The following is a 25,677-nucleotide window of genomic DNA, read 5'->3' as shown; positions in this document are numbered from 1 at the left end:
CATAATATAAAGTTTAAATGTACATAATTCTTTAAGTGGCTTGCAATTTAAAAGAGAACACAAGTGTATTTTTAAAAATAGGGCGCCTGGGTGGCTCAGTTGGTTAAATGACTGCCTTTGGCTCAGGTCATGATCCTGGAGTCCCGGGATTGAGTCCCGCATCAGGCTCCCTGTTTAGCAGGGAGTCTGCTTCTCCCTCTGACCCTCCCCCCTTTCATGTGCTCTCTCTCTCTCAAATAAATAAATAAAATCTTTAAAAAAAAAAAAAAACTAGACTCAAAATATATTAAAAATAAACAATTCAGGGGCGCCTGTGGCTCAGTCATTAAGCATCTGCCTTCTGCTCAGGTCATGATCCCAGGACCCTGGGGATCAAGCCCCGCATCAGGCTCCCTGCTCGGTGGGGAGCCTGCTTCTCCCTCTCCCACTCCCCCCTGCTTGTGTTCCCTCTCTCGCTGTCTCTCTCTCTGTCAAATAAACAAATAAAATCTTAAAAAAATATATTTAAAAAATACACAATTCAAACAATTGAAAAGTGCACATAAGAATAAACCAGACAGGGGTGCCTGGGTGGCTCAGTTGGTTGAGCCATCTGTCTTCAGCTCAGGTCATGATCCCAGGGTCCTGGGATCGAGCCCTGCGTCAGGGTCCCTGCTCAGCCAGGAGCCTGCTTCTCCCTCTCCCTCTGCTGCTCCCCCTGCTTGTGCTGTCCTGCTAAATACATAAAATCTTTTAAAAAAAAAAAAAAAGAAGAAGAAGAAGAAACCAGACAAAATCTAGTAGTTATTAAAACCTATTGAGAGAAATGTGTTGGCCCAATAACAGTTAGTGCCCTGTGCCCATACTGTGGCACAGGGTTTCAATTATTTCTCAATGAAAGGAAACAGGGCTTCTTGGAGAAAGAGAGTTCCTGATTCCAACAACGACACAGAGAAAATTCAAGGAAAGTCTGAAATATGGACTGTGCCAAAAAGGAAATATGATATCAAAGAACATTGGAGTTAGAAGGACACAGCAACCAACTTAAAAAGACTTCCACTAGCCAAATACATGAAAATTTGAGCATCAAAATAACAGTGACTACAATGAGTTGAAATAAAATACATAAAACCCATGACTTCATAGTGATACTGAAAACAAAAACAAAAACAAATTCACTGGTCATATATGGCACAAAACTCATTCTTCTGAGAATCAGTAAATAAGAGGGAAGAAAAATCAAGCCTTTATACTGCCCTTCTTATAGTAACTACACTTCAGGGGAAACAAACAGCTGATGAAATAAAGTTCTACTTGGTAGAATAATTCCAGTTCAGAAATTTGGAAGGAATAAAAGAATCAGAAAAATCACAATACCGCCAACCCTGTGGAAACAACAGATCTAGACCATGTACTCTTCCTAAAAACAACAGCAATAACAACAATATGAATCTCATCAAGGCTCTACATCTACTACCAGTTCACAGGAAACACAGAGGCTAGAGAAACATGTTAAAAGACACCCAAGTATGCAATTAGCCAAATCCAGAATCTGGACTCTTCTATCAAACTAAGAACTTCATTTCTTCAACAAATAAATGGCAAGGCCAAAAAAAGGGGGAGGCAGAGAGAATGAGGGAGGAAGTGTGGAACTCTCAGATTAAGAGACTGAAGAGAGAAGTCAACCAAATGCAATGGGCCTACAGTGTATGTGAATCTTGATTTGAACAAGTCAACAACGGGATATTGTTTTCAATCAATCTAACATTTATTGAGGGCATTGTGCTAAACACTTGACATTTATCACTTCATTCTCACAACCCCCTATAATTTGTGTATTAATGTTCCCGTATTACCCTTGGGAATTTGGGCTGAGTAGGTTCACATGGGCAGTAGTTGGTGGAGGTAGTCCTGACTCCTCAGGTGTCACTTTTTTGTATCAACCAAGTTATGTTTCTCTATATATTGTACTTCTGCTACTTCTCACTGGTCAATGCTACAGTCAATAGCCAAAGCATGCCCCCCGAGTCCTCCTCACTCACCAGTTGCTTCCCTACCCCACCATCAGTGCTGACAAGGTCTCAACATGCCTCAAAGACAGAACAATAGGGTATTTCCAAGACAATGGGAGAAATTAAACAATGGCTAGATTTTAGATGGCATTGAGAAATAATTTTGTTAGGTCTTTAAAACTATTGTGCTTATGTTATTAAAAAAAAGGAGTATCTTAATGTAAATTATAGACTTTAGTTAATAATAATGTATCAATATTGACTTCACCAATTATAACAAACATATTCCACTAACACAATATGTTAGTAACAGGGGAAACTGTAGGTGGGGAGGGGGAATATGGGAACTCTGTATTTTCTGTTCAATTTTTCTGTAAACCCAGAACAGTGCTACAAAAGTAAAGTCTATTAGTTAAAAAAAGTAAAACTCTGAGCATGGGCTTCCTCTCCAATGAGTTCTCTAATCCATTCTTAAAACTGGTCACCTGAGGAGTTTCCAGAGCCTTATTATTTCACTTTTTCAATTATACAGATGTCCCAAGTTTTCCTAACGTTTAACATAAACTACCTCTAATATATTCTCACAGCATTCCTTTTTTTTTTCTTTTTTGAAGGATAAGTGTATAAGACTTTCTAGGCTCCCACAGATGCAAGTTAATGGTTTCGCAAAATCCCTGATCATCAACAAAGCTCTCATAGGCAAAGTAATATCTTGTCAAATTTTGATGTATCTCCAAATACCCCCACCTCAAGATTCCCTAATTGGCTGGTAATTCATGACTCTCTGTAATAAAGAATATTTTCATTTAAAAAAAGGAGCCCTTATCTATTAAGTAGAGATACATACTGAAGTATTTATACATGATATAATGTCTAGCATTTCTTTTTTAAGTTCATTTGTATCTGTTACAATCTTTTAAAGCACACTGTGACTTGAGCACTACATTTCCACTCACAAAACTTGCTTACTTTCTGAACAGCTTCACAACACACCTAAGTAGGCTTATAACTTCGCTACTCTAAACATTGCTCTTTGGGGCGCCTGGGTGGCTCAGTCGTTAAGCGTCTGCCTTCGGCTCAGGTCGTGATCCCGGGGTCCTGGGATCAAGCCCCACATTGGGCTCCCTGCTCCGTGGGAAGCCTGCTTCTCCCTCTCCCACTCACCCTGCTTGTGTTCCCTCTCTCGCTGTATCTCTCTGTCAAAAAAATAAAATCTTAAAAAAAAAAAAAAAAGACAATGCTCTTTGGAAAACAGACCCTATTATAGATAGTTACTCCCATCAAGTTGGTTCAGTTTAACATACTAGTTTCTAGAGGCCTGATGCATGCACTTCATAACTACAGGAGATATAAGATTTAAAAAGTAGATCCTAGAAAATAAAAGTTGTTTTAACCAATATTTTTCTTTTAAACATCAAGGTGTAGCTCAGAACACTTCAGGGACAAAAAATTTGGTCTTACTAAAGAATCCGCTTGACAGCTAAACACTTTTTTTTTTTAAAGATTTTATTTATTTATTTGTCAGCGAGAGAGAGAGAGAGTGCAAGCATGCGCACAACGGGGAGCGGCAGGCAGAGGGAGAAGCAGGCTCCTCGCTGAGCACGGAGCCCGATATGGGACTCGATCTCCTGGGATCATGACCTGAGCTGAAGGCAGACGCTTAACCGACTGAGCTACCCAGGCGTCCCTAAACACTTTTTTTTAAAAATTTTATTTTATTATGTTATGTTAGTCATCATACATTTCATCATTAGTTTTTGATGTAATGTTCCATGATTCATTGTTTGTGTATAACACCCAGTGCTCCATGCAATACGTGCCCTCCTCAATACCCATCACCAGGCTTACCCATCCCCCCACCCCTCTCCCCAATAGCTAAACACTTTAGACCACACAGTTAACATTAGGTTACGTACATCTTACAACAAATTTTACCTTGTCCTGTTAAAGTAAGCCCACATGAAACTATAGAGAAGAAAAACTAGCTGGGCTTTAGTTCCTAAATATCACAGTATCAGAAAGAGAATGAAACCTTATCTTCCCCTTAAGTAGTTATTGTCATGTCATACAGATTTTTAAAATGTCAACAAAAATAAAGAAAAACATCCTTGAAAATATATTATCAGAGGGAATAAAGACACAGTATTGTATACATGTACAAGTACTCCTTGGGGCAGAGGTTAGTCTACTTCTGTGCATGACATGTCATCATCTCCTTTGAGAGGTGGCATCTCTTCCTGTCACAGCAGCATAGCTATCATCAGCGGTGGGGTCATCTTCATCGATTCCATGACCAAGTTTGATCATGGTGTACATCCTGTTATCATGTGTCTGGGGATCTTCCAGACTGAAGCTGGAAGACAGAAGCACAGTCTCATAGAGCAGGATGACCACATCTTTCAGACTTGTCATTCTTGTCATTTTGCCTTCTGCTGTAAAGTCTCAGTCACAGAGTGGTCAGAGTTTATCTCCAGGTGCTTCTTTGCTGCCATGTAGCCCATGGTTGAGTTGTCTCTATGGCTTGAGCCTTCATGATTCTTTCCTTATTTGCCATCCAGCCACATGCGCTTGTGACAGTGCAGCATGAGGATGTCACCAGTTTGACACGACCACCTTTTCTACTTTTTTCTCCAAGATATCCTTCATGATTTTGCACAGATTTTCAAACTTTTTTTCTCTTCCTGTTTCTTTTTCTCTTCTTCATTTTCTGCAAGTTCCAAGCCCTCTTTGATAACAGACACTACAGTCTTCCCCTCAAATTCCTTCAGCTGTTGGACACAGTACTTGTCAATAGGCTCGATCATATAGATCACTTCTAGGCCATGCTTCCAAAGACATTCCACAAAGGCCAAATTTGCTATTGGTCCTTGGTCTCACCTGTGATGTAATAGATATGCTTCTGGTATTCCTTCATTCTGGTGCAATAGCCCTTGAGAGAAACCATCTAATGACCAGAAATAGATGTGTGGTATCTTAACAGCTCTGAAAGCTTCTTCCAATTCTGAAAGTCTTCATGTATTCCAAGTTTAATATGTTTTTTAAATTTTATTTATTTATTTTGGTGGTGAGGAGGGGATGGGGCAGAAGGAGAGATAATCCCAAGCAGACTCCCCGGTGAGCACAGAGCCTGACATGAGTTTTGATCCCACAAACCTGAGATGATGACCTGAGCCAAAATCAAGAGTCAGAGGCTCAAATGAATGAGCCACCCAGGAGCGCCCCCAAGCTTAATATTTTAGAGAAATGCTCATAGGGGCATCTGGGTGACTCAGTCAGTTAAACGTCTGACTCTTGATCTCAGTTCAGGCTTTTGATCTCAGGGTCATGAGTTCAAGCCCCACACCGGGCTCCATGCTGGGTGTGGAGCCTACTTAAAAAAAAAAAAGAAATGCTCATAAAACTTTTTGTAGTTCTGTCTTCTGTCAGTTCAGTGAAGAGTTCTAAGCATCTTTTGACCAAATTCTTTCTGATAACTTTTAAAAATTTTGCTTTGCTGCAACATCTCATGGGAAATATTTAAAGGAAGATCCTCAGAGTCCACCCCATCCCTAATGATGAATTCAGATATTAGGGATTAGCTCCTTGCAGTTATCCATGATGAAAACTCAGAACATACAACTTAATGTTGTTCTTTTTCTTTGTTTTCAAATAGGTCAAAGGGAGTATGTCTTGGGACAAAAAGAAGGGCTCTGAATTCCAACTGTCCTTCAAATGAAAAATGCTTCACTTCTAAGTGATCTTCCCACTCATTGGTCAAGCTCTTATAAAATTATCCAATTCTTTATTAGTAATATCATCAGGATTTCTGATCCAAATAGGCTTTCTCTTGTTCAGTTCTTCTTGACCAGTGTACTTCTCCTTGATCTTTTTCTTTTTCTCGTCACCGTCTTTCCTTTCTTCCTTCACCTCATCAGAACCAACATGCATTTCAGGTTTGTCATCAGACTCCTTTTCTTCCTTTTCTTTTTCTTCCTCTTTCTCTTCCTTTTCTTCAGCTTCATCATCATTGACTTCTTTATCACGTTCCTTCTCCACAAAAAGAGTAATGGTATAGCCAATAAATTGGGAGTGTTTTTTCACAATCATCTTTATTCTTCTTTCCTTCAAGTACTCAGTTTGGTCTTCTTTCAGGTACAGGATAACCTCTGTTCCATGACCCACAGGTTCACCTGTATCAGTCCTAACTGTGAACGATCCTTCTGCAGATGACTCCTAGGCATACTGCTCATCATCATTATGTTTGGTGATCATGGTCAGTTTCTCAGCAATCAAACAGGCACCAAACTGGCCAATCATAGAAATAAGCACCAGCCTGCAAGGCTTCCATGAACACTTTAGTTCCAGATCTGGCGATAATACCAAGGTTACTGATCAAACTGGCCTTGGTCATGCCAATCCCAGTATCCACCATAGTGAGGGTTCGATCTTGGTTTGGAATGAGATTAATGTGCAGCTCTTTCCCAGAATCTAGCTTACTGGGATCTGTCAAACTTTCATATCTGATTTTGTCCAAAGCATCTGATGAATCTGAAATAAGCTCCCTCAGAAAGATCTCTTTATTAGAGTAGAAAGTATTGATGATCAGGGACATCAGCTGAGTGAGTTCCACCTGAAAGGTTAATGTCTCAACCTCCTTCTCCTCCATCGGCTGGTCTTAGGTCTGGGTTTCCTCAGGCATCTCAGCTAAGGGACGACATGGGCTTCGTGACGACACAGCACCAGGACAAAGAAGCCCCTTAGCATTTCTTTTTAAATACTCCAGCAAGGTGGGAAAAAGTGTTGAATGAGCAGGATATAGCTGCAACAAGACTGGCCAAGTGCTGATAACTTACTGAAGTTGAGTACTGGGTACAAAGAATGTTCTTTGTATCATTATTTCCATTTTTGTGTATATTTAAACTTTTCATAATAAAAATTAGGGAAAATAGCAAATTTAAGATTTGCCTGTCTTGCTGCAGCATTCTAGCTATGTATCAAATTTTGTTAAGAATCTTCTTATACAGGGGCGCCTGGGTGGCTCAGTCGTTAACTATCTGCCTTCGGCTCAGGTCATGATCCCAGGGTGCTGGGACTGAGCCCCACATTGGGCTCCCTGCTTGGCGGGAAGCCTGCTTCTCCCTCTCCCACTCCCCCTGCTTGTGTTCCCTCTCTCGCTGTGTCTCTCTCCGTCAAATAAATAAATAAAATCTTTTAGAAAAAATAAAAAGAATCTTTTTAAACAGCATTGATGGTAGGCTCCTCAGGTACTGCAGAATTACTAGTGTTCAGTTTGAAATCATAAGACAGAAGTTTTTTTCCTCTTACACCAGCACTGAAAATAAAACTGTATTTATTAAAAAGACAAAAATGAGCAGTGTGGTGAGATACAGCTCAAGAGTTCATTAAAATGGAGAAGTGAAGATAGCCAGGATATCACCATAAAACACTTATCGAGAGAAGAAAGAAAAAAAGAATCTAACAGCCTAGGGAGGCAATTATCCCCTTTGCTCCAAGTTTCAAAGCAAATGAACTGAAAGACAAAGGTGTGAAGACAGTATAGTCCAAATGGAGACAAGGAGGAAACACAAATAAATGGATACATAGAGATGTATGTTAATAAAAAGAAAAGTTTATTATGTTTTGTGATTCTATGTACTAGGGATACTTTAGAAAATAATAACTAAGTGTAGGAGAAATACTACCTAACAGGCCTACAGACAGATGGTTTAGTTGTCTTTTTTTCTCTTAAGATTTTATGTAAACTCAAGTCAGTTCACATATAGTATAGTATTAGTTTTGGGATAGAATTTAGTGATTCATCAGTTGCATATAACACCCAGTGTTCATTACATCAAGTGCCCTCCTTAGTGTCCGTCACCCAATTATCCCATCCCCCCACCCACCACCCCTCCAGCAATCCTCAGTTTGTTCTCTATATTTAAGAGTCTCTTACTGTTTGTTTCCTTTAGTAGTGACTAACACATTCAAACACATTTGTAAAAACCAAATATAATTCAGGAGTCTAACTTGATTCAATAGAGAATTGTAGGTACATCCAGAGTGGTTCAGAAAGTTGTGATAAGAGAGTAATCTGAGGTAGCAGCATAGGGGAGGTCATTTAGAAGAAAACATGGGGTAAAATGCTAATAAGGCATCACACTTCAAAGCCAATGAGACAGGATCATACTAGTAATCAGAGTTATACATGAGCTGAGGCAGTCTAAGGTTAGCAAGTACAGGAATGACTGAGAGAAAACTGAGAACTGAGGGAATCCAGGAAAAAACAGTGAGAATTTTGAAAAGGGAAACTGATTTATTACAAAGAACAAAACTTGGGCGCCTGGGTGGCTCAGTTGGTTAAGCGACTGCCTTCGGCTCAGGTCATGATCCTGGAGTCCCTGGATCGAGTCCCGCATCGGGCTGCCTGCTCAGCAGGGGGTCTGCTTCTCCCTCTGACCCTCCCCCTCTCATGCTCTCTCTCTCTCTCTCATTCTCTCTCTCAAATAAATAAATAAAATCTTTAAAAAAAAAAAAAGACAAAGAACAAAACTTAGGGTTCTGGCTAAATTCATCATAAAATATCTTTTTATCTTGTAAAGAAGCAAATCCTTATATCACCTATCAAAAACTGAGCATCAATTTAAAGGTTTATTTGAGAGAGAGTGAGCATGCACATGCAAGCTTGCATGCACAGGGGGAGGGGCAGAAGGAGAGGGAGAGAGATGACCCTGAGGACACAACCTGAGTGGAAACCAAGAGTGTGATGTTTAACTGATTGCACCACCTAGCGCCCTGAACATCAGTTTAAAACCAACCAATCGGGGCGCCTGGGTGGCTCAGTTGTTAAGCGCCTGCCTTCGGCTCAAGTTATGATCTCAGGGTCCTGGGATCGAGCCCCGCATCAGGCTCCCTGCTTGGCAGGACGCCTGCTTCTCCCTCTCCCACTCCCCCTGCTTGTGTTCCCTCTCTTGCTGTGTCTCTCTCTGTCAAATAAAAAATTAAAATCTTTTATAAATAAATAAATAAATAAATAAATAAATAAATAAATAAATAAATAAAACCAATCCTTTAAAGAGTTAGTCTCTGGTTATATATCTTCTCTTACACACTTAGCCTTTTTATTGGGGCCAGTAAGAAGTCATTATGCCAAAAGGAGGCAAGCCTAAGTCAGTCCCATAAAATGTTCTCAAAAAGACCCAGATTCTAAAGCACCCTCAACCAAAATAAGTTGTGAGGCATTCAATATGCAGAAGGCATAAGTTAGGAAGCCAAGAAAAGAGTCAAGGGCTGCCTCACTGAAATACACGCCATGGAATTAAAATAAAAACTTTAAAAAAAAAAAAGAAGAAGAAGAAATACAGACCAGAAGATAAAAACCTGTTTGTTTTTGAAAAGTGAAGACTTGTGAGGAGTAGGATGTAGTTATAAGTAGGTAGGAGAAACATTTTAGTTAATAGTATGAAGGATAAAATAGAAGGAGAGACTTAGCATCCTAAGGTCTCCAATTCATCCACTGGAGTTATCTTCAAGCTTTATCCCATAGAATCCTGGGTAAATCAAAGCCAAAATAGGCCAGAGAACCTACAGAAAGGGCTATGGAGCTGTATCCTGCCTCACCTGGAAGCATTTCCTCAGGGCCAAGCAGGAGAAAGGTGAAGTGGCATGCTCCAGGCCACACTGATGCTGACATATCCCTTACGGGCTCGTCTGAGAGTCAAACAGATCTCCTAGGATCTGTGCAAACCAGGAATTGGTAGCTCCAGCTGCACCTATTTGTGGCCTCTATGTCACTGAGCTGAGAACAGCTCCAAAGAAATACGGAGTAAGGAGAAAAGGTGAAAAAAAAAGGGAGCGCCATCTTTTCCCCTATTCTTCCTTTTCGAGTTACACTTTTCCTAGTAGTGACAATAGGTGTTGATCTATCCACTGCCTTCCTCATTTCCCATGTTTTGGGAAACCTAAGTTTGGGCTAAAAATAACTATTAAACAGATCTATAATTTTATTAGCATCAGGCTCTAATCAAATGATGAGCCAATTGGTAGAGAAACCTGGATAATGAGAAAGCTTAGGCAAAGGACAATGATTAAAAGAACAGACAATGCCAGGATACATAATACACATTTCATCAACTTAACACAAACTAGTTCACTAGAATTTCAAACATCAGTAATTCACAACGAGAGCACATTTACCCTAGAGACTACACAGCCATGAATTTGAAGGTCCTAGGCTACACAGCATTTTGTGCTTGCTATTTCTACCAGCTACAGTTATTTCTACTAAATCCAGCGACTTCTTTTGCTCTATGTTAGTATTAAATTTCTTTAGATACTAATGAATGTCCCATAACAATATCAAACCTTCAAGAACTTAACAAGATCATTTAATGTGCCAATCATCTAATTTTGATTCAGATAAAATATTTAAATACGAGTAATATCAGATTATATCATTAAACTGAAAATACAAAGATGAATACAAACTAGCAATATATTCAGGGTTTTACATCACTGGGTTAAAGTGAGAAAAAAAGTTATTTATCCTTGTAGTAAAAAATAGGAACCCAAGTAGTAAAACAGATCTCAAAAATGACAACAGGGCCAGAAAAAGTTACTCTATGAATTTGAAGTTAATGAAATCACATAACAAATACTATTATTTTTAATCAACCCTGCAGTGTGATTTGAAGGCAGCTTTCTTAATGTGAATAAAGCATATTTACCTCCAACAACATGGGTAGAAACAACTCAGAGGTATTCATGTTTAGTGGTTTAATAAAAGAAGGCAAATTTTTACCATAACATTCTAAAGTAGAATGTTTCAGCTAATTCACTCTCTCATCCTTACTCACCATGAAAAGGAATTCCCACAGTCCAATTAGCCTAAGCAATTAATATTTCTACTACTACAAGCTAGTGAGAAAATTTCAAAGAGAAAAATGCTAAGCATTGTTTATACTGAGCTGACACCTGATTATTCAGTCAATAGTGAAAGGATGTAATGAGGTTCAGAAAGATAACAATAAATTATAAGCTGTCTGGCATATCATACAAAGCAGCTTACCTTGTAGTTTCTTCAATACAGCCACCTCCATTTTCAGAACTTGTTTTGGTTGTTGAGCTGATTCTACCTTCAGTGCAACATTTTCCCTGGTAAGCATGTCCAAGGCATCGTAAATTTCTCCAAAGCCCCCACCCCCAATCTTCCTCAACTGCACAGGAAATAAGAACATACACACATACAATTACTAGAACATTCTAATCGGAAATCAATTCATCTCTTATATTAAAAATATATATATAATTTTACTATCCCTATTTGAGGATAAAAGATCTCAATATTGTTAAATTAATTATACATATGCCAAGAAGAAAACAAATGCCTAGAAACAGCATCAAAACCTTTTCCCAGTTTTGCCACAAAAGGTAATGAAATTATTTTAGCCACAGACAATTTTAAAATTTAATCTACAGCCAGCATCAAAAAGGTCACAAAAAAGTGCAGTATCTGAAAGTTTCACTTCCCACAAACGTCCCTCAACAACCACATGTTATTTTAATTCTAAGGCAATCATTTGAAGACTTTTTAAACCATGAAGTCTTTTTGCCAAGTGAAATCTTATCTGGAACCCAGCTGGGATGTGTATGTGGGGAGATGGGAGTGGGGCAACCAGAGCCCAGCCCTCGCAGCACCACTCATCCTCCCCCTGAGACACCCAGCCGGCTCCAAAGAAGAGACAGAAACCTCCTGTTCTAAGCTATCCCAGAGTTTGCTTTCTAACCATATGCTCAAATACTGAACTCTAATCAAATAAAACACTTTAAACCAACACTTACTATCCTTCCTGATAAAATGTGTTAGCTTAACCGAAGAATACCAGGATCTTTGAGTAATATAAGCAAATTCTCAAGTGTCAGTGACAACTGAACCTACAGGGCTACAAGCACCAAGGTGGATAATATACTTCAAGTTAGATACAGCATGGAATCAGCCTTCTTCCATTTCCTGAAAGTCTTCTCTTTTCCACATTATCAAACAACTAGGATGTGATATAATGCACAAGTCATCACTAGAGGCACAAGGTCCTAAATCCTAACCACCCCAGAGGACTCACCTGAAGTTCTACTTCTTTCAACACTGGGTCTGTACTGATTACTGCCTCCAGGCTGATTTATCTATCTTCTGAATTTCTATAGGAATTATTTGCTTAAGCATTTAATTAATCATTTCACTAGGCTAAACACCTCAGATATTACTTATATTAATACACTGTACTGTTTTTTAACTTTCCACTGTCAATGTCCTAGCCCCATACAGTGAAACTAAGCTTCTTCAGAGAGAGCCACTCCTTTCTATTTTTTTGTTTCCCCTGTAGCAAGTGGCTAAGTGGTAACTACATAATTATTGCTAAATAGCTATTCAATGCTTTGTATAAAGAGCCATAATCCTTTATTCCAGTTGGGTGATGGGAAGAGATACCCCGAGGAGCTCCAGTATGAACTCAGGATTAAAATAAAGTTCCAGAACTTCATTTCAGTTAAACAGTTTTTTGTTGGGCCCTGAGCGATACTTAGGATTCTTAACATTTATCCATTAAACAAAGCCTAGTGTAACTTTAAAAACTCATAAACAGTACAAAAGAGACATCTCTCTAATTACGGACTGTGGTGCGAGGTAACTTCATGTTTTACCTCACAAAAAAACCTTACCAAATGACAGAACAAAAAATCTACACCAAAGTAATGATTTTGCTCCTTGGTCTATTCTTAAGTCATTTCAACAATAGTGGAACATCAATATTTTTTATTGAACTTGGCAAAGCACTAAGACATCATCAATTCTTACAAGGCAAAGAGCTAGAGACAGTTTAGTATGATAAGGGTATGCAGATTAGGGAAAGTATAGAGGTAAATGGCAGACTTTCTTTTCCAAAGATGATCACAACAATATCAACCATCCCTTTTGCTCTTCTTCAGTTTGACCTTGACGCTCACCCATCAAGAAGCAGAGTCCATTCCCCACCCCCTTAAATCTGGGTAAATCTTGTGACTGCTTTGACCAACAGAACACAGCAAAGTAATTCTGCACCAGCCCTGAGAATAGCCCTTAATAGCCTTGCAGCTACTGTTTCCAGTCTCTCAAAAGCCAGCTACCATGTAAAAAGTCTGACCATCCTGAGAAGCCACAGACCTGTGGAGAGGGCCTAGAAAAGAAGCTACCAGGGATGAAGCGGGTTGAGTAAGGGAACGAAGGGCCTCCGAGTCACCAAACAAGCCATTTGGGAGTAGATCCTCTAACCCACACAATCCTGCAAGTGCTACATGGTTAAGAGACCAACCACCCAAGCAAACTCTTCTCAAATTCCTAATCCACAAAATTGTAAGCAAATTAAAAATTCTTTTAAGCCTATAAAGGGTAGTTTGTTGAGTTGTTGAGTTTTTGGAGGTAGTTTGTTCATAATGGTAGTAACCAAAACACCATCCGTAATAATGAGCCTGTGATTTCTTACTAAAATGCCACTATGCCTCCCAAATTTGGGGGACATGTTACATACATACATTAGCTCTAATTATCTGGACAGAGCAACTATGCCAGGCCTAGTTTCATTTGTCACCTTTTGATATGTCTACTGGAAATGGCCAAACTTTATCACAGCACTTAATACAAAGCGCTCACCGAAGAAACTCTCATTCCTGACTTACATAAAAGACTACTAATTGTTGGAATTTCTCTGTATTAATCCATGATGGCAACATGGTTCTTATATTTACTCAAGTAAATTTTCAAAGCCTACTGATTTGCCTAATTGGTAAAACACTGTAACCCAGACACAACATTTATATTTCTAAAGGAAGAATCTTCTTTTTCCAATCTGTGATAGAGTAAGGACACCACTAAAATAACTTTGCTAAACCTGCTAATGGAACAAAACTTTAATAAAAGAATGGGTAGCAATAAAATATATATTTAAATATATCTAAAACAAAATTTGTTCCTTTAAGAGAAGGAAAGATGGCAGATTCCAGGTCTCGGGCAAGGAAGACTTTAAAAGACTATTATTAGGATCATGTTGAAAAGACTCAAGAGACAACGTGAAGGGTGTCCCCCAGTGAAATGAGACAATCTGGGAATCAATAAGGGTAATAACTACAACTGACTGAAACACATGAAATATGTTTAAATCCATGAATTCTTAATTGTATATTTTTAAAAATCTCACTGGTCACTTTCAGAAAATGCTAGGGAGCCAATTCGTTATTCTGAAAACTGATAAATTAAGAAACAGAATTAAATATTTATTCTATTTCCCTAATCGAAATGTATCTCAGGGTAATCAAATAGCTGATGATAGGAAATTTCTCTTTGTAGATGTACTTCAACTAAATAATGAAGGAATGACAGAATGTCACAATCTGCAATTAATAAACCTAGAAAATGATCAATAGTGCTAAAATGACAATGGGCAAAAGGACACACAATGTCTTAATGGGTGATAAGACATGTTGGCCTCGTACTGACAGTTCACAATACCCTTTATGGAAAAAAAATGCCACCTCAATAAACAAACCTGAACTCAGATCTAATTGAGCCTCAATAAATATCAACTTACATAAAACATATGAGACAGAGAAACATGTTAATGCCATATGGAAGAAATCAGAAAAATCCAAACTATGGGAAATTTTACAGGCAAATGACCTATTTTCTTCAATTAAAAAAACAGCAAGGAAAAAAAGAAAGATGAAAAGAAATCTAGAAATTAAAAGAAACTTAAGTGATGTCAACCAACTGCAATACCCAGGCTTTACTTGGATATGATTCAAACCATTAAAAATAATTTACAATAGGGGAAATGTGGAAGTTGAAAGGATACTTAACGATATTAAAAAATTATTACTTTTTTAGGTGTGATATTATTATGATTACATTTTTAAAAGAATTTTTATCCTTTAGAGATACATAACTGAAATACATACAGAAGAAATGCTAAGGTAAAAGATTTGCTTCAAAATATTCTCAGAGGGAGGTTAAAGAGAAAACAAGATTGACTATAAAATGATAACTTTAAGCTGGGGCATGAGTACATAAAGCTTCATTAAATCAGTCTCGCTATTTTTATGTATGCTTACAATTTTCCTTAATAAAAAGTTCAAAAATTTTTAAAAAGAGAAGTTCATTGTACGCTATTTTTTTTGTTGGTTTGTCTTTCCCTAAGTACATTTTTTTCTACTTTACTCAATATTAGCTATCAGAGGTTAGCAACATTTACTACAATATAAAGCAAGAATTATGGTGTAAACAGGACTAAATCACAGGAAAATAACTGAAAATATGCTTTAGGCATATATGCAATATATGTATTATTTTCTATACCAAAAATTATCCCCTGACATTTTCTCCCTCTCTCTCTAAGGTGTGTACCCACCACTTTCCATCTTTCTTTGACCAGGATTCCAACACTGAGAATATCCGGTTGCTCTCCTCCTCCACTCATTGCAATTCACTGATGTGATAAAACGGCTACACAAGCAACCAGCTCCCAACGATGGTTTCCATTTAACCTAAAACAAAACAAAACAGCAGCAGCATATCAGGGCTCATTAAGTAACACAAACATTCCCAGGGCCAAGTAGCACTACTAGTTCTATACATTAATTAGGTTGCTTTGTTGGAAGACGGGTAAAAACCCCACAAAACTCAGGTTCAAAATCTGTTTAGTGCATATAAAAGTACTTATCTTTCCATTACAGATGCCCCTGAAATAGCTAGATATTACAAAGACATTACGTTACAACAAAGATATAATTTCAATCACTGAGATTGCTAGACTATAGAGCAATCATGGTATCAATGGCAACTGACCAAGACAGACCACTGTCCTAACTACAACATCTTGCTAAAGAAAAAGACATGGTGCCTAACTTACTTACAACACCTTATAGTTTAATAGGTTGTAACTTAGAGCTTAACATCATCCAGAGCTAATAAAATTTTAACGTTACATATTGTACATAATGCATTCAAGTGCACAAAAATAAACATGAGCCACAGAAAAGGGCAGTTGATCAATTCCAATACTTTAAGAAAAAGAGGATAGTCATATGAATAGCATACCTATAGAAAATGAAAATACAGCAGAAAAATCTGGCCTAAAGGAGATGAAAACTTTAACTTTACGTTATAGAACAAACTAAAAGAAACTTTTTTTAAAAAGCTTTAAAACAACATAAATTGTAATTAGAAAAGCCCTTACATGAGAAAGCTAGACAACAGGAAGACATAAAAAGAAATCTGAGCTAACTCAGAAAAGGATCAGAAATGAAGACTCAACTAGAAGAGACATGAGAGAAGACACCATACAAATAAGGGAGAAAAAAAGAGAAAAAAAATTAAACAGAAATTTAAAAGTAAAAGTGATAAATAAAAGGCAAAGTAAATACAAATAGATATTCTAGGAGGCCCCCAAAAAGAAAACCCATGCTATGAAATAAATACTAGCCACTATAATTCAAAAAATTTCTGGAAATCTAAAAAAAGGCTAAATCTGCATATTGAAATGGTATATCACATACCTGGGAAAACAACTCAGAAGATTAACATCAACACACAGTCTCATAAAACTACTGGATTTTAAGGGGAAAAACATTTCATTGGCATCTGTGCAGTAAGTCCAAATAACTTAGAAGGGAAAGACAAAAAGACATTGGCAATGACCAACAACAGACATTGGCACAAACAGTTTACACCAGCAGACAATGAAATTATATATTTAAATACCCAAGGAAATAAAATGTAAGCCAAGGATGTTCTATATAGCCAAACTAACTTTCATGGCTAAAGGAAACAAATGGTTATGAAAAACAGAACTCAAAGAACAGTATTCCCAGGAAATGCCCCTAGGAACCATGTAACAAGTATCAGACAATCAAGAAATTATGATAAGAGATTTGGCATGAGGAATGGCCTAAAAAGGCCTAATAGCAATGATAACCCAGTAGCAATGAATACCCCTGCCTTCAGATTGTGGACTTTAAATATCATTTCCTATTAAAAGAAATCAGACTCCATCAGGGAAATACAAATCAAAACTACAATGAGATACCACCTTACACCAGTTAGAATGGCAAAAATTAACAAGACAGGAAACAAGTGTTGGTGAGGATGTGGAGAAAGGGGAACCCTCTTACACTGTTGGTGGGAATGAAAACTGGTGCAGCCACTCTGGAAAGCAGTATAGAGGTTCCTCAAGACATTAAAAATAGAGCTACCCTAAGACCCAGCAATTGCTACTAGGTATTTACCCCAGAGATACAGACGTAGTAAAAAGAAGGGGCACATGCACCCCAATGTTCATAGCAGCAACGTCCATGATAGCCAAACTATGGAAGGAGCCGAGATGCCCTTCAACAGATGAATGGATAAAGAAGATATGGTACATATATACAATGGAATATTATTCAGCCATCAGAAAGGATGAATACCCACCATTTACATCGACATGGATGGAAGTGGAGGGGATTATGCTAAGTGAAGTAAGTCAAGCAGAAAAGACAATTATCATACGGTTTCACTCATATGTGGAACATAGGCAATAAGCACAGAGGACCATAGGGGAAGGGAGGGAAATCTGAAGGGGGGGAAATCAGAGGGGAAGACGAACCATAAGAGACTATGGACCCCAGGAAACAGAGGGTTTCAGAGGGGAGGGGGATGTGGAGATGGGGTAACAGGGTGATGGGTATTAAGGAGGGCACATGCTATGATGAGCACTGGGTGTTATATGCAACGAATGAACCACTGAATACCACATCGAAAACTAATAATGTACTATACAGTGGCTAACTGAACATAATAAAAAAAATAAAGACTGATTGATTGATTTTAGAGAGAGAGCAAGCTGGGCGAGGGGCAGAGGGAGATGGTGAGAGAAAGTTCACAAGCAGACTCCTCACCAAGTGCAGAGCCCGACACGGGGCTAGATCCCAGGACGACCTGAGCTGAAACCAGGAGTCAGCTGCTCAACCAACTGAGCCACCCAGGTGCCCCGGGTTGAGTGTCTTTAAGTGTTAATTTCATTTGGTTGATGGGTTGCTCTGTTTCAGGTCTCTGACACCAATGGGGTATCCTACAATTCAGTTCAATTCTGACACTAACTACTCAGAATCAGTGAAGACCCTACAGGTTAAGGGACTTAGTCCCACAAGATTGCACAAATTTCAGAGTATAGCCATAAGTCCTGGGTGTCCCAAAGCCACACATGCTTTGCCTGGCTGGCTACAAATGTGGAGCTTCTCACAGGTTTAATAATTTGCTAGAAGAACTCACAGAACTAATGAAAGTGTTATATCTAGGATTACCATTTTATTATAAAAGATACAAATGGGGACGCCTGGGTGGCTCAGTCGGTTAAGCGTCTGCCTTCGGCTCAGGTCATAATCCCAGGGTCCTGGGATCGAGTCCCGCATTGGGCTCCTTGCTCAGCGGGGAGCCTGCTTCTCCCTCTGCCTGCCTCTCTCCCTGCTTGTGCTCTGTCTCTCTCTGACAAATAAATAAATAAAATCTAAAAAAAAAAAAAAGATACAAATGAACAGTCAGATGAAGAGGTACACTGGGCAGGTCGGTAAGGGTTCCAACCACAGGAGTTTCTGTCCTTGTGCAGTTAGGGTGTGCCACCCTCTCAGTACACATGTTCACTAACCAGGAAGCTCCTTGAGCCTTGTTGTTCAGGGTTTTTAATATCAAGATTTCATTACACAGGCATGTGTGATTAAATCATTGGCCATGCACAAGGATGTGGAGAAAGGGGAACCCTCTTACACTGTTGGTGGGAATGCAAACTGGTGCAGCCACTCTGGAGAACAGTATGGAGGTTCCTCAGAAAGCTAAAAATAGAACTGCCCTATGACCCAGCAATTGCACTAGTAGGTATTTATCTAAAGGATACAAAAGTACTGATTTGAAGGGGCACATGCACCCCAATATTTATTTATTTATTTATTTATTTATTATTTATTTATTTTTAAAGATTTTATTTATTTATTTGACAGAGAGAGAGATAGTGAGAGCAGGAACACAAGCAGGGGGAGTGGGAGAGGGAGAAGCAGGCTTCCTGCCGAGCAGGGAGCCCGATGTGGGACTCGATCCCAGGACCCTGGGATCATGACCTGAGCCGAAGGCAGATGCTTAACGACTGAGCCACCCAGGCGCCCGCACCCCAATATTTATAGCAGCACTATCAACAATAGCCCAAGCATGGAAAGAGCCCAAATGTCCATCGACTGATGAATGGATAAAGAAGATGTGGTATATATACACAATGGAATATTACTCAGCCATCAAGAAGAATGAAATCATGCCATTTGTAACAACATGGATAGAACCAGGCTGTATTATGCTAAGCAAAATAAGTCAATCAGAGAAAGACAATATCATATGATTTCACTCATGTGAAATTTAGGAGACAAAGATATGAACATAGGGGAAGAGAAGGAAAAATTAGATACAACCAGAGGGAGGCAAACCATAAAAGACTTAACTATAGGGGCACCTGGGTGGCTCAGTCGTTAAGCATCTGCCTTCGGCTCAGGTCATGATCTCAGGGTCCTGGGATGGAGCCCCACATCAGGCTCCCAGCTCACTGGAGAGCCTGCTTCTCCCTCTGCCTCTGCCCTGGCTCATGTTCTCTCTCTCTCAATAAATAATTTTTTTAAAAAATTAAAAAAAAACATTCAGACCTGGGTGGCTCAGGTCATGATCCCAGGGTTCTGGGATTGAGCCCTGCATCAGGGTCCCTGCTCGGCTGGGAGCCTGCTTCTCCCTCTCCCTCTGCCTGTTGCTCTCCCTGCCTGTGTTCTCTCTCTCTCACACAAATAAATAAAAATATTTTAAAAAAAGAAAAACTGCCATGATATGATACTTTATGTGGAAAACCCAAAAGACTCCACCCCAAAACTGCTAGAAATCATACAGGAATTCAGTAAAGTGGCAGGATATAAAATCAATGCACAGAAGTCAGTGGCATTCCTATACACCAACAACAAGACAGAAGAAAGAGAAATTAAGGAGTCGATCCCATTTACAATTGCACCCAAAACCATAAGATACCTAGGAATAAATCTAACCAAAGAGACAAAGGATCTGTACTCAGAAAACTATAAAATACTCATGAAAGAAATTGAGGAAGACACAAAGAAACGGAAAAACGTTCCATGCTCATGGATTGGAAGAACAAATATTGTGAAGATGTCAATGCTACCTAGAGCAATCTACACATTCAATGCAATCCCCATCAAAATACCATCCACTTTTTTCAAAGAAATGGAACAAATAATCCTAAAATTTGTATGGAACCAGAAAAGACCCCGCATAGCCAGAGGAATATTGAAAAAGAAAAGCAAAGCCGGTGGCATCACAATTCCGGACTTCAAGCTCTATTACAAAGCTGTCATCATCAAGACAGCATGGTACTGGCACAAAAACAGACACATAGATCAATGGAACAGAATAGAGAGCCCAGAAATGGACCCTCAACTCTATGGTCAACTAATCTTCGACAAAGCGGGAAAGAATGTCCAATGGAACAAAGACAGTCTCTTCAACAAATGGTGTTGGGAAAATTGGATAGACACATGCAGAAGAATGAAACTGGACCACTTCCTTACACCACACACAAAAATAGACTCCAAATGGTTGAAGACCTCAATGTGAGACAGGAGTCCATCAAAATCCTAAAGGAGAACACAGGCAACAACCTCTTTGACCTCAGCCGAAGCAACTTCTTCCTAGAAACATCGCCAAAGGCAAGAGAAGCAAGGGCAAAAATGAACTATTGGGACTTCATCAAGATAAAAAGCTTTTGCAAAGCAAAGGAAACAGTTAACAAAACCAAAAGACAACCAACAGAATGGGAGAAGATATTTGCAAATGACATATCAGATAAAGGGCTAGTATCCAAAATCTATAAAGAACTCATCAAACTCAACACCCAAAGAACAAAGAATCCAATCAAGAAATGGGCAGAAGACATGAACAGACATTTTTCCAAAGAAGACATCCAAATGGCCAACAGACACATGAAAAAGTGCTCAATATCGCTCGGCATCAGGGAAATCCAAATCAAAACCTCCATGAGATACCACCTCACACCAGTCAGAATGGCTAAAATTAACAAGTCAGGAAACGACAGATGTTGGCGGGGATGCAGAGAAAGGGACCCTCCTACACTGTTGGTGGGAATGCAAACTGGTGCAGCCACTCTGGAAAACTGTATGGAGGTTCCTCAAAAAGTTGAAAATAGAGCTACCATATGATCCAGCAATTGCACTACTGGGTATTTACCCCAAAGATACAAAAGTAGGGATCCGAAGGGGTACGTGCACCCCGATGTTTATAGCAGCAATGTCCACAATAGCCAAACTGTGGAAAGAGCCAAGATGTCCATCGACAGATGAATGGATAAAGAAGATGTGGTATATATATATACAATGGAATATTATGCAGCCATCAAAAGGAATGAGATCTCGCCATTTGCAACGACGTGGATGGAACTGGAGGGTATTATGTTGAGTGAAATAAGTCAAACAGAGAAAGACATGTATCATATGATCTCACCGATATGAGGAATTCTTAATCGCAGGAAACAAACTGAGTGTTGTTGGAGTGGGGGTTGGGGTGGGAGGGATGGGGTGACTGGGTGATAGACACTGGGGAGGGTATGTGCTCTGGTAAGCGCTGTGAATTGTGCAAGACTGTTGAATCTCAGATCTGTACCTCTGAAACAAATAATGCAATATATGTTAAGGAAAAAAAAAAAGAAGAAGAAGAAGAAGGTAGCGGGAGGGGAAGAATGAAGCGGGGGAAATCGGAGGGGTAGACGAACCATGAGAGACGATGGACTCTGAAAAACAAACAGGGTTCTAGAGGGGAGGGGGGTGGGAGGATGGGTTAGCCTGGTGGTGGGTATTGAGGAGGGCACATTCTGCATGGAGCACTGGGTGTTGTGCACAAACAATGAATCATGGAACACTTCATCTAAAACTAATGATGTAATGTATGGGGATTAACATAAGAATAAAAAAATGAAAAAAAAAAAAAAGAAAGAAAAACTGCCAAGAGAGAATACACAAATTATCAATATTAGGAATGAAACAGGAATTATCACTATAGACTCCACAAACATTAAAAGTATAATGAATGGAGCAAACAATGAATCATGGAATACTACATCAAAAACTAATGATGTAATGTATGGTGATTAACATAACAAAATAAAATTGGAAAAAAAAGTATAATGAAGGACATATGAAGAACACTATACACATAAACCAGACAACAACGGAGCAACTCATCAAAAACCATAAACACAACAATTCACCCAAGATAAACGGAAGAGCCTGAATAGTCCTACTAAAAAAATTGAATCCATAATTTAAAACCGTCCCAAAAAAGAATCTCTGGGCCCAGAGATTTTTTTCCCCCCAATGACAAATTCTACCATATTCAAACATTTGGGGGCGGCGCACAGGGAGAGGGAGTAAGAGAATCTTGAGTAGGCTTCACACCCAGCTTGGAGCCCAACTCAGGGCTCAATCTCACAACTGTGAGACCATGCCTGAGCCGAAATGAAGAGTCGACACGTAACTGATTGAGCCACCCAGGCACTCCTACCACATTCAAACATTTAAAGAAAAAATAAAACAAATCTATAAATCTCTTCTAGAAAAAGAAGGAAAGGAAACATTTGCCAAATCATTTATGAGGCCAGCATTACCCCATCATCAAAACCAGTCATAAAACTAGGGGGAAAAAATGTAATGCCTGGTGTGGAAATTTTATAAAAATAAAAATAAAATAAAATAAATAAAAACAATAAAATAAAAACAAAAAATAAAAACAAAAACAATACAAATAACAGAGCAATCTTTCTCATGAACACAGATACAAAAATTCTCAACAAAATATTAGCAAATTAAATCCAGCAATACATAAAAAGAAGACACTCTAACCACCATGTGATTTATCCTGAGTGAACAAAACTGGTTCAATATTCAAAAATCAATTCATATATCCATCAGATTCATAGTCTAAAAAAGAAACCACACAATCTATCATTTGATGTGAGAAGCTTTTGACAAAACTCAACAGTCATTCATGATATAAATTCTCAGTAAACTAGGAATAGAAGGGAATTTTCTTTTTTTTAAGATTTATTTATTTGAGAGAGAGAAAGAGTGCATGTGCAGGGGGTGGGGGAGTAGGCAGAGGGAGAGAGGGAGAAATCTCAAGCAGACTCCCTGCTGAACAAGGAGCCAACTCAGGGCTGGATCTCATAACCCCGAGATCATGACCTGAGCCAAAACCAAGAGTGCAACGCTCAAACCAACTAAACCACCCAGGTGCCCCTAGAAAGTAATTTTCTTAACCTGATAAAGGGCATCTTTAAAAAAGTTCCTTGAACTGATGAACAGATTTAACAAAATTTCAGTTGAAATCCAAGCAAAAGGCCCTATATAGACAAGCTGATTGTAAATTTATGTGGATAGGCAAAGGAACTAAAATACCCAAAACATTTTTGAAAAGTAATAATAAAGTCAGAGGAATCACACTGCATGATTTTAGGACTTAACGATATAAGTTTACAGTAATCAAGCCAGTATGTTACTGGCAAGGAATGGACATATATAGAGATAAATGAAATAGAATAAAGAGTCCGGAAATAAACCCACACAAATATGGTCAATTAAATTTCTTTTAAGACTTATTTATTTATTTGAGAGAAAGAGAGCACACGCAGGGAGGAGCAGAGGGAAAGAGAGAGAGAGAACCCCAAGCAGACTCCCGCTGAACACAGAGCCCAATGCAGGGCTTGATCTACGACCCTGACATCATGACCTGAGCTGAAATCAAGAGTCAGACACTTAACCGGCTGAGGTACGCAGGTGCCCCGGTCAATTAAATTTTTAACTTTTAAAAAATTTAGATATAATTCACATACCATAAAATCCATCATTTTAAAATATACAACTCAGTGATCTGTAGAATATTCACAAGGTTGTATAATCATCGCCACTATCTAATTTAGAGCATTTTCACCAGCTCCAGAAGAAACCCCCACTATTAGCTGTCACTCTCTATTCCCTCCTTCCCTCAGCCCCTGGCAATCACTAATCTACTTACTGTGTCTATGGATTTGCCTATTCCAGCTGATATTTGACAAAGACACAAAAGCCATTCAACAGAGAAAAGACAGAATTTCTAACAAATAGTGTTGGAACAATTGTATATCCAGATGTAAAACACTTAACCTCAATCTAAACCTCACACCTTATACAGAATTTACCTCAGAATGTATCACAGATCTAAATGTAAAATATAAAAGTTTTAGAAATAAACTTGTGAGCCAATCTTTGTGCAAAGAGTTTAGGACAGAATACTAAAGCACAATTCACAGAAGAAGAAAAAACTGATAAACTGAACTTCACCAAAATTAAAAACTTTTACTCTGTGAAAGACACTATTAAGAAAATGAAAAGACAAACTACAGAATGGGAGAAAATGTTTGCAAATCACAACCAAGGGCTTGTGTCTGAACATATAGAGAACATTTAAAATTCAACAGTAAGAAAACAAAAGAACCAATTTAAGACTAGGAAAAAGACAGATGTTTCACCAAAGAGGATATACTGGTTGCAAATAAATAACTGAAGAGTTGTTTGACATCAGTCACCAGTCTCCAAAAATTACATATGGTAGAATTACACGTATATGACATTCTCAGAAAGACAAAACTATAGTGACAGAGAATAGAGCAGTGGTTGCCAAGGGTTACAGGCGGGGTGAGAGTATGACTATAAACGAATAGTATGAAGGAGTTCACAAGACGTGTTGGAGCTAGTATGAATACTATTATGAACTATTATGATTATTATGATTATGGTGAGGGTTACATGAATCTACACACGTACTATAACTCATAGAACTGTAGAACCCAAAAGTCATTTATCATGTATTATTTTTTAAATAAAAAAATTTCTAATTTATAAAAAGAAAATCCCAATCTAAAAAGGCTAGTAAAATATTCCTCCCTTTCCCAACTGTGTCTCTGTAAAGGCCATATTTTCTTCAGATGCTTCAACCAAAGCAACATATTGCAAGAGAATGAACACAGAAGTATGAGAATCCAGCTGTCTTCTATCACGCCAGACATTAAAGAGACATGAAAAAACATAAAACAATGCCACTCATTTCAGCAATTTGCTTTTCTGTTTTGGAAACTATTTGACACCTATTACATGTTAACATGTAATAGTTTTATTATTTTAAAATAAGTAAATTTAAAATACGTTTTAATCTCAATACAGTAAGTATCATCACATATAAATCCATGCTAAAAAAAAAACAAAAACTCTTTATGGTCCTCAATGAATTTTAAGAATAGTAAGAGGTCCTGAGACCAAAAAGTTTGAGAACAGCTAAATTATGTTACAGAGATCTGTATTTTTCCCCATTAAAAATCTTGATTTATGGTACACAAAGTTATTTGAATGAGTAAATTTTTTTAGAGTTTCATTTTTATTTGTTTTATGATGTTTTCTAATATACCATTTTGTAGTTTTGTTTTGTTTTCATCATGATAAGTGTACTCTTTAATCCCCATCACCTATCCCTCCACCCACCTCCCCTCTGGTAAACATCAGTTTGTTCTCT

The 25,677-nt window shown here is 38.4% G+C and overlaps 1 protein-coding gene and 1 pseudogene across 4 annotated transcripts in view; both read right to left on the bottom strand.

Moving 5' to 3' along the window:
- Positions 1-25,677, bottom strand: part of TTBK2 (tau tubulin kinase 2) — a 150,662-nt gene that overhangs the window by 101,049 nt on the left and 23,936 nt on the right. For 3 of the 4 annotated variants that reach the window (XM_054513569.2, XM_045900257.3, XM_064570584.1), the window contains 2 exons: positions 15,398-15,533; positions 11,035-11,182 (listed from right to left, as the gene is read on the bottom strand). In XM_054513569.2, the coding sequence (XP_054369544.1) occupies positions 11,035-11,182; positions 15,398-15,466 (217 nt within the window). In that variant the 5' untranslated portion in view covers positions 15,467-15,533. Of the gene's footprint in view, positions 1-11,034; positions 11,183-15,397; positions 15,534-25,677 lie in introns of those variants that run through there. The other variant, XM_045900258.3, reaches the window with a different exon arrangement.
- LOC123861293 (heat shock protein HSP 90-alpha-like) lies at positions 4,123-6,669 on the bottom strand (annotated as a pseudogene).

This window comes from Mirounga angustirostris, unplaced genomic scaffold (assembly GCF_029215605.1).
Source record: "Mirounga angustirostris isolate CCGP_5_RB_7025 unplaced genomic scaffold, mMirAng1.0.hap1 SCAF_9, whole genome shotgun sequence".
Lineage (NCBI taxonomy): Eukaryota > Metazoa > Chordata > Mammalia > Carnivora > Phocidae > Mirounga > Mirounga angustirostris.
This window is presented reverse-complemented; position numbering and strand designations above follow the sequence as displayed.